The sequence below is a fragment of the Coptis chinensis genome, chromosome 2 (assembly GCF_015680905.1).
Source record: "Coptis chinensis isolate HL-2020 chromosome 2, ASM1568090v1, whole genome shotgun sequence".
Classification (NCBI taxonomy): domain Eukaryota; kingdom Viridiplantae; phylum Streptophyta; class Magnoliopsida; order Ranunculales; family Ranunculaceae; genus Coptis; species Coptis chinensis.
In genome coordinates this window covers 29,000,877-29,010,752 of record NC_141457.1, presented here as the reverse complement: position 1 = coordinate 29,010,752, position 9,876 = coordinate 29,000,877, and the positions used below count along the sequence as shown (strand labels likewise).

At 36.1% G+C, this 9,876-nt stretch overlaps 1 protein-coding gene across 2 annotated transcripts; it reads left to right on the top strand.

The window, feature by feature from the left end:
* The first annotated feature begins 2,207 nt into the window (after positions 1-2,207).
* Positions 2,208-9,199, top strand: LOC147515680 (uncharacterized). 2 transcript variants are annotated; one of them, XM_086588534.1, is made up of 7 exons: positions 2,208-2,834; positions 3,460-3,794; positions 4,564-4,903; positions 7,199-7,347; positions 7,448-7,541; positions 8,783-8,854; positions 8,940-9,199. In XM_086588534.1, the coding sequence occupies exons 1-7, from the start codon at positions 2,295-2,297 to the stop codon at positions 8,982-8,984; spliced, it is 1,575 nt and encodes a 524-aa protein (XP_086444660.1). In that variant the 5' UTR covers positions 2,208-2,294; the 3' UTR covers positions 8,985-9,199. The 2 variants fall into 2 exon arrangements, with proteins under 2 accessions (XP_086444660.1, XP_086444659.1); XM_086588533.1 differs by having other exon boundaries at positions 2,217-2,834; positions 8,780-8,854.
* The last annotated feature ends 677 nt before the right edge of the window (positions 9,200-9,876 follow it).

Below are 9,876 nucleotides of genomic sequence, written 5' to 3'. Positions count from 1 at the left end.
ACTCCAAAAGCATGAGCTTATGGAGAGAGGCCCAACAATGTATATCAAAGGGACCACAGACAAGCAAGCACAAAAACCACAACAACAAGAACACACGCACCACAACCACATGAACACACACACTACAACAATAACAGCGAAAGCTTCCATTCAACCAAATTATTTCCTAAGCCTCTAAGATCATATACCGACATACCGAGAGTGGGAATCTCTCAAGGTACAAAATGTGAATCCCGAAAGCACTTAAGTGCATAACATTAAGCCAATGACAACAAAGATCTTGTCCAAAGCAAAGGTAAAGAAAGAAATGCAGCTCTAACAAACTAGCTAACTTATATAGAGCACAAAACTTACACATTTTACCCAAATAACCTTGTAGCTAGTGTTTTCAGTGAAAATTTTACAAACATATGGGACTTGTAAACAAAAAGAAAACAACTTAATCTTCTATACTCTAAGCAAAACCCTACATTATTAAAATGGGGTAAAAAAATATCTAAATTTAAGTTGAAGTTCCTACACTAAGTCACTTACTAGAACATTTTGATCCACACAATGCAGAAGAAAGTATTCCAACTAGCTAACTAACTAACACTCTTATGAGATGGAAAAACAAGCAAAACAAAATTCCAAAAAGACCAACTATAAATCATTCACATTTTCCAACTACATATGTAGGAAATAAGATGAACTAATTCAATTCCAAATACCCTTTTAAGTAAAACAAATTTCTAACTAACATTCACTCTAATTAAGTAAACAGAATAAATAATTCAAAACAAATAACAAAAAGATGAAATGAGAGAATTGGTGTTAGTTACCTTGGATCGAATCGTGTGAGGAACCAAAAAGTTTGATTCTTTTTTGATGAATTGAGTTGTCTATTTGGAAATAATGAAACCCTAGTTTCTCTTTGTGTGTGAGAGATAGCGATTTTGATTTGCCAGGAAGTAGGGTTGAGCGAGAAAATTTTGGTCAATTTTCCTATGGCAAAATATATCCAGCTCCGACATGATTTTTTTTTTCCCGTTTGAAGTGGGAAAATTGGGTCACGTGATGTGTTTGCCGGCAAATGAGAAAAGAATTTGCCGAGTCCTAAAATGGTACCAAACAGTGGAAAATACACTGTTAAGTGGGAAAAAACCAATTGGCCAGCGGGAAAATCCCTTATCAAGCACGCCCTAAGTGTGAATGGGCTAAATCTATTTGGTTTGCTTCTAATCATGGGGGCAAAGTAGAAGAGTTGGCAGAAAATACTATTAGGGACTGGTTGGACATGTTGATTCAGTGGACCAAGGAACAAGATCCTGGTATTGCTGAGAAAAGGATATTGGCCATGATCATTCTGCAAAAGATATGAGAGACAAGAAATAAAGTGAAGTTTGAAGGCAGGACCAAGAACAGAGAAAGCTTGCTAAAGAGGACTTCTGCAATGTGGACTAGGATCATCAAAGCCTTTGAAGGCAAACTGGAAGTTGGGATTCAAAATTTCCAAAACAGGAAACTTATATCTAAGAATAACTGGATATGTGATGAATTATTTCCTAAAATAGAATTTGGAACTATTGTAATAAGGTTTGATGTTGTTTTTTTCAAGAAATCTGGAGTTGCGGCAGCTGGAGCAATTGCTTGGGACAATGAAGGACGTCTTAAAGGGGCAGCTATTAGAAGATTCACAGCAACATATGCAGAGGAAACAAAGATGGTAACTATGGAAGTGGTAGTGAAGCTAGAAAGGAGTACAGGAGACAACTCTTTTTTGTTTGAGGGTGATAGTAAATTAGCTATTTATAATGTACTAAACACTCTGGAGCCAAACTCGCATTGTTGGAGGTTCGAACCTATTAAGCTGATGGTAGAAGAATTATGTAGGTCTTTTGGTTTTTGTAAGTTTAATTGGATTAGCAGGAGGTATAACACAGAGGCTCATGAACTAGCTAGATGGGCTATTCAGGAGCAGGATGTCACCCTCCTGCCAAAACACTTGATGGATTGTAGTTTGATTCCTCTTATGTTTTAATATATAAATGTGCCGTTAGCGAAAAATAAAAGAGAAAAAAAAAAAAAATCTCACAAGACTAGTTTTGGAAATATACGAGAGCTTGATAAACTATAGCCCGTAAGCGTGTACGAAATAATTATCGAAAAAAACAAAACGTGTACCGAAATAACCCAACTAATATTTTCGGATCGTAGCCCAAAAACCCAATTGGGAAAAAGACGTTTTAGGGCAAAATCAAACCCAATCGCCACTTCTTCTTCTAGGGTTTCCCTCTGCACCACCAACCTTCACAATGGCGGCCACATCAGACTACGATGACACGTCATCATCCCTCCAATCCCAATCTCAAAACAACCCAGAATTAAGCGGATACGACCCAAACTTCGTCCCCGAAGCAGTAAAAACATTCGTGGTCCATCTCTACCGCCACATCCGTGAAAAAAACGTATACGAAATCCACCAAATGTACGAAGGGTCGTTTCAGAAACTAAGTGAACGTATGTTTAAAGAATCACCATGGCCATCTGTTGATGCCGTGGCACCTCACGTGGACCATGACCATGTTTTCTGTTTGTTATATCGTGAGATGTGGTTTAGACATTTGTATGCTAGATTAAGCCCTACACCGAAACAGAGGATTGATTCTTGGGATAATTATTGTAGTTTGTTTCAAGTTGTTTTGCATGGTGTTGTTAATATGCAATTGCCTAATCAGTGGTTGTGGGATATGGTTGATGAGTTTGTTTATCAGTTTCAGTCTTTTTGTCAGTATCGTGCTAAGATGAAGAGTAAGACCGAGGCTGAAATCGCGCTTCTAAGGCAGTTTGATCAGGTGCAATTTTGGTCGAGTAGACAATTATTGTGAAATAAGTGAATACGTGTTAAGATTAGGCTGATTTAGATGCAGTTTGTTTGTGGTGTGGTTACAAGAATATTTTTTAAGTATAAAGGAATTTGGGGGGTATTTTGGTTGTTGTGCATATTTTTTGGAAAAACATAACAATGGTATATAGTCTAGACCTAGGTTGCTTTCATGGAAAATTTTTGTTAGTAGGAAGGTATTGATCATTCATGTATCCATCAGATATGCATGTTGGGCACTTGGAGATATATTATCTCTGTTAGTAAATTTCACTCATTTCCTTGGGGGGAAGTGGTGAAACCTTTGAATATCTGTAGTATATAGCTTCATATATGTGCGTGTTGAAAAAAGGTTATGATTAGTCTATTAGTGGTATATAGTTGAGAACTTGAGACCATCATTTCCACTTTCTCTGATTTTGTTGTTCTGAAATAGAACTTTTTTTTTCCAGTAGCTGTAGTGTTTTTTTTGTTTAAAAAAGTTTTTCATTACGTACTTATCTATATTGTTTTTATTCTCAATTGCACTTGAATATTAATGATCCTGGTCTGCTGATTTGCATCTACTCTTCTATATTGCTGTCCTCTTGTTTTAGGCATGGAACGTGTATGGTGTGCTTAACTTCTTGCAAGCTCTTGTGGAGAAGTCCACGATAATCCAAATCTTGGAGCAGGAGAAAGAAGGTTTAGAACAGTTCACTGCTACTGATGGGTATGATTACAATGGTGGAAGTAATGTCTTGAAGGTGTTAGGCTATTTTAGCATGGTCGGGTTGCTTAGGGTTCATTGTCTGTTGGGTGATTATCACACTGGTCTGAAGTGTTTGATTCCCATCGATATCAGTCAACCAGGAGGTGTCTACACCAGTGTTATTGGAAGCCACATCACTACCATATATCATTATGGGTTTGCTAACCTTATGTTGCGAAGGTATGTTTCTTACCCATTGTCTGCTTCTGTTTACTTCTAGATGTACATTTTTCATACATAATTGTTTCTTTCAGTTTAGTTTTCATCTAAGTTTATAACTTTCTAGTGTACGCACGAATGGTACATTTGTAACACATTAGTCCGGGGACACTGGGTTTAGAGGAGTTAATTTGAAACAAGGATGAAGTACACTTATGTTTCCTAAGCTTGTTGGGTGTTGTGTGGCAATGTAGATTACTAGCTAGTACATAAGTAATACATATAATTAGTTTTTTTATTTTTTTATTTCATCACTTCAATATAGATTGTATTATTTTTGGAACCGACTTAGCATGCCACTTCTTAAGATGTATTTGGGAAATTATGATGAAAAAGCACACAATTATTTTTGATGTTGTTCTTGTACCTTAAAAATATTGCAAGAATTGATAATTTAGTTGCTATTTGGTAGAATTTTATCTACGATTGCCAATCCTGTCAATATGTATTGGATGATTATATGAATTGTGGAGTCCGACCAATATGTTATCATTCAGTCATTATAAAAGAAAAGAAAAATATGGGGGCATGAAATAATTCTGGCACAGTTGAAATTATTATCTGGTAATTGGGAATGTAGGCTAGGTAACCCCTAGGTAGCTGAATCTTAGAAGAGTTTAATTATGGGTTGTCGACCCCTTTGATGTCAATTAATTGAAATTAGTTGATTTTGTTAGAAATTATTATTCATAGTATTTTATTCAAATCGTAACTTCTGAGTATTGTGCAGATATGTGGAGGCGATACGCGAGTTTAGCAAAATTCTGATATACATCTTCAAGGTTAAGCAGTATCATCAGAAGTCTCCTCAGTATGAGCAGATTTTGAAGAAGAACGAGCAAATGTATGCTTTGCTGGCAATTTGTCTTTCTCTATGTCCACAAGGGAAACTTGTCGCAGACGATGTAAACACTCAGTTGAGGGAGAAATATGGTGAAAAAATGAGTCGGATGCAAAGATATGATGATGAGGCATATGCTTTATATGATGAGCTTTTCTCCTATGCATGTCCCAAGTTCATCACCCCTTCGTCTCCAATATATGAAGAGCCTCTTGTAAACTACAACCAGGTAAGAATCTTCTTACCAATGCATTATTTATTTTTTGGCTAAGAACTTTGGCCTTGCACAATTTGTTCCTATTTGAAAATCCCGGGGTCTATAGCCACATTTTTGTATATAATTTAAGAAAGAGAAAAACCACTCTAACGTATCAAAGGTTTGAAGAAAATTTTGCATACATTTTTTCCCCTTTTATTTTGTGTGGGGGGCTTGCAAAGTTATTTGTGGTGATTAAACAGTCAGGATTTTCAAGATAAGTACAACTTGAGTTTAAATTTTCTCTGTTCATCACCAAAGCTCATCATCCAAGGTCATTGTTAAAAACTTTCCTTCGGAATGAAAGATTTTCTCCCTTTTCTTTTTCTGTCTTCTAAGGCTCTTATCTTGCATGTACTTGAGCATTTACCCTTTCTTGGATGAGTTCTAGAGCCTTTGACTTTGACATGCAAGTCCTTGAGGATGTCCTTTCAAGTATGTGTATGACAAGACATAGAATTCCAGAGCTCAATGAATTGATGATATTCTAGATTGCGCGAGTCAAGTTGAACTGTTGAACGACTCTTTCTTGGATGATTTACATTTGACAGAGGTGGAGGAATTGGATAATTAGGAGTATCTTCACTATTTCTGTCTGTCTTAGTCAATGGGGCTTTGGTTTTTTGTTTGTTTTTTTTCTTTTTCCTGCAGTTCAAAGGTCTTAGGTGGGATTTTTGAAGTCTCTTCACCCTCTTCCAATTGTTGTGGTAGAGGTTGTGGGTTGAATTAATGGGTCTGCTCTTGCGTCTCAATGTGGGTTGGTAGAAGGCAATTGTTTCCGATGTGCATGATTGTGTTCTTTGGCATAGGTTTGTGAGTTGTGACTCCCTATTTGGGTGTTCAACTAGACCCTATGTAGTATCTCAAAGTTGATAGATATAAGTAGAATTCTGTGTGTGTGGTAGAACTTTTCTCAAAGTTGCTTTGCTAGCCTTGGACAATTGGATATGTTAGCCTCAACTTTCATTTTGGTTGGATGACATCACTAGGTATCTCTTTTGGGTTATTTTTAAGAAAAATCATCATCTTGTAAAGCAGTAACCAAGAGGAAAGAATGGGGTCTTAGAAAATGCACTTTGATGAACCAATCATATAACTGGATGTGGAGGTTCAACAATTATATGATTGCGGGGCTTTAATGGTTGCTTTCAGACAATGATTGAGTGGCCTTACGCGGGGAGAAACGGGTGAGCATCTAATATATGGTTGTGTCTGAAAAGGCATGATGAGAAAAGTTTAGGACTTTTTGCAAGGTTTGAGAGGACATTATGAATGCTTACCCGTATAGGGAGAACTAGGAGAACTTAAAAACCACAGACAGACAACTCATTTATCAACCAATCATTGTGGTAAGATGACCTTCTAGACCATAGAAAGACAACTAATTTATCGTTCAATCAGTAAGGTGGCACCTGCTCACTAGTTCCTACAATGTAATGGACTTGGCCTCGAAATCAAAGTCCTCTTTTGGTTTGTCTTCGGACCTTGATCTTTTTGGAAGTCTCTTTTATGGGGCATAGCCTTTATGCTCTTCCGAGGAGTTAGTTGGTTGACCATTGACCATAATGTTTAATGTTGAGATTTCTTCTATTCAATCCTGCGCTACTTCTTGGACACATGATTCTTGGCTTTATCTTGGTTCAGTCCTGGTAGTTTTGTTTGTTTCGCCTATCCTCCGGGACTCTTTTGGTGATGTGAAAAATAAGCATCATCATCTGGGGTACTTGTCATTTTTGGAACCAGAAATGCTTTGAGACACTTTCAGTTGACTTTGGTTGGAATAGAAAGCAAAAAAATATTGTTGATATCTTTGGTATTACTTTATAAGCAGTGTGCACCAAGTACTTTTTATATATTTTTTCCAGTTGGCTGCTTCATATGATTATGTCTTTGTTCAGGCTTCTTTATATTCCTTTATATAAACCCTATTCTATTTTTGATTTGTTAGATTTTCCTCTCTTCAGTATGATGCCCATTCGGTCATTCACTTTACTTTCTGATATTAGATAATCTGTTGGATGTTTAAAAGGAAGATCTTGAACACAGACCACTATAATAGCTCGATATATTATTGGAAGTTTGAGGTTAAATCTGTAATTATTGTTTCATACAGCAGTCTGCAATGTGGAGGTCAAAGTACCTGTTATTGATCAACGTGAATGAGCTTTGCATCATTCAAGGGAAAATTAAAAAATATAATGTTATCTGTTCCTGCACCGAATCCTTTAAAGGGGGGGAATCTAAAATTTTAGTTATTCCTTGTCGCAGGATGCTTATAGGCTTCAGCTGAAGCTATTTCTTTATGAGGTGAAGCAACAACAGTTGTTATCAGGAGTCCGAAGCTTCTTGAAGTTGTACTCGACAATTTCAATCGGGAAACTTGCAACATATATGGAAGTGGATGAACCAACTGTGAGGTTAGTGTTGTCTGCACTTTGACAAGAGTTCTATTTCAACTTTCTAATTTCCTTTCTTACTGTTTGTGATTCTGAGCTATTGTGATTCACATTCACACAGGTCAATTTTACTCACTTACAAGCACAAGACACACGCTGTTGACAGTGATGGAAAGATCATCTCTAATGCTGATGTGGATTTCTACATTATCGAGGTATGTTTTTCAATCTCATTACATTTCCTCTCAGTGATAGTTATTTCCATACCATCATGGTGAATATGGTCAATCTGTTGATATAGTTTTGGTATTGTGTGGAGATGTTCTCCACACAAAAATCAGTTTTTAATTCATTATGTTTAGTGGTGGAGTAAATTTGGAGTCATTTTAAGTGGAGTTTACATAACCAGCCACTATATATATATATATATGGGGAGGGATAGAGCCACTCCATCAACTTCCAAATTGAATTAAGGCCTGATTTTTTGTGGATATAATTTTCTCGCAATGGATAATATGCTCACAAAATTTTATCCTATTTGGATGTCTAACTTTGTAAAAACTAGTGTTCAATTTTGAACGTTTATCTAATGGTCCATAATTTTCCGATTTCATAATAACATTTAATTAGGTTAAACATTTTTGAATGAGCCGAAATTTGGTGGGCATATTACTCATGGTTGGGAGATCATATCTTCAAAATATTAGCCCTTAATTCAACTAGTAGGATAAGATATGGCTTTGTACGTTTTGGGAATCTCTCTCTCTTCTCTCTCTCTCTCTCTATATATATATATATATATATATATATATATATATATATATATATCGGGCTGGCTACGTTGACGTACGGAATTGACATACGCAATCCAAAAGCGGATTTGCATATTGCACTAGGGGCTGATTTTTGGTAGAGATGACTTACCTACCATGGATAGTATCTCTACAAAACTTATAATTTGTTTTTATTTTTGATTTTGAACAGTTTTCTATACGTATAAGGTGAATTTGTCCTTTGAACAAAATCCAGGGAGGTTGTGAGAAGAAACGTAAATATTTTTTGAAAAAAAGATAAATTAAGTTTTTATTATCTTGGGTTGCTCTATGAGAAGGTTTAAGCCTGAGTATGCTAAGGCAAGCCTCAATGCGTTTTTGTAAATACTGGTTATAGTTGTAGTTAGCCGTATTGAGAAGTTAACATGTTTTTATATTATCGGAAAAAAAAAAAAAAAAAAAGTTTGCATGTTATCTGTTCTGCACTTTTTTAACACTATTATTCAATATTAGCTCTAAACTCCTTGAAGTGTTCTGTACAAATCGAATTACATATTTGTTTATGTGGACTTTAAAAGGTATGAGAAACTTAAAACGCAGAATAGTATAATCACTGTACATCTGTTAGACATGCAGGTTTTCCCTTTTTTTCTTTGGAATGACCAAGCTATCTTTTATAGCAGGATATGATTCATGTTGTTGAGTCTAAATCAACGAAGCGGTACGGTGACTTCTTCATGCGTCATATTGTTAAGGTACAATCTTAATCTGTTTTTATGCAACCGTTTTAAACACCGATTCTATTATTCTAATGCATTGTACCCAATCTGTGCCTTACAGCTTGAAGAGATGATTAATGATATGGACAGAGTAAAATTGGATTGATCGCTTCTCCTTTCTTGGATCCTCCCCTCTTCATGTTAAGCGTGGAGAATTTTATTAATGTTATTTAATCCTTTATTTTTGAGTTAGCAAAGGGATCCGGCATAACATAACTGTAATTTTGTTTAACTATCTTACTTTGGTTTTACTTTGAGTGTGAGGCTTAGAGATTTAAAACCAAACTCATCTAATCCTAGAGGGAAGAGTTGTTCTTTTGATATCCTTCCTCCTTTTTACATGTTCTCTTTCTTTATGCTAGATAATTTCACAAGGAGTTCTGGAAGGGTTTGTTTGGAAAGACTCAAGTAAGACTGGAGTCCTGTGGGGACAGAAGTTTTGTTTGGCAGTCCTGTCTTTGATGCTAATCATTCCCATCTAGTGCAGGGGTGCTGCTTATAAGATAGGCAGATGAATCTTCTGTTGTACTATTTTACTTGGAATGCCATTTGTCAGTTTGAAGATGTTTAGGAAATGAGGTTCTCCCGCATTTTTTCTGTTAGCCGATCATAATAAATCTAAGAAATTTTAATGGGAAACTGGCAGGCCTACGCAATTATTTTTGCATTAGGTGGCCTCTACTATATTAAGGTGAGTGCACCTCCAACAAGCAAAGCTGAATTTGTTACACTAATAATTCATCAGTTGCAATGGCGGAAATGGCATATAGGATTGAGTCAACAAAAAGCAAGTTAACTGGGAAAATGAAGAGCAAAAAAATTTGGCGTACTGTCTGGGCATGTGGTCAAATTCAAACCTTAGTAAGGTTTTCAATGAAACTCAAGCTTTTTTGAGGCACTAAGCAGGGATGTAGTATTTTTACCAGGGGGTGAAGTAATGGTCATCGAGACATGGAGAATTTAGTCAACTGCTTCAGCGAAGCGAAGTGTCTCACTAC

Coding starts and splice junctions, on each gene's coding strand:
- LOC147515680 (XM_086588533.1), top strand. CDS start 2,295: ATGGCGGCCACATCAGACTACGATGACACGTCATCATCCCTCCAATCC. Junction 2,835..3,459: donor TTCTAAGGCAGTTTGATCAG/GTGCAATTTTGG, acceptor CTCTTGTTTTAG/GCATGGAACGTGTATGGTGT. Junction 8,855..8,939: donor TCATGCGTCATATTGTTAAG/GTACAATCTTAA, acceptor TGTGCCTTACAG/CTTGAAGAGATGATTAATGA.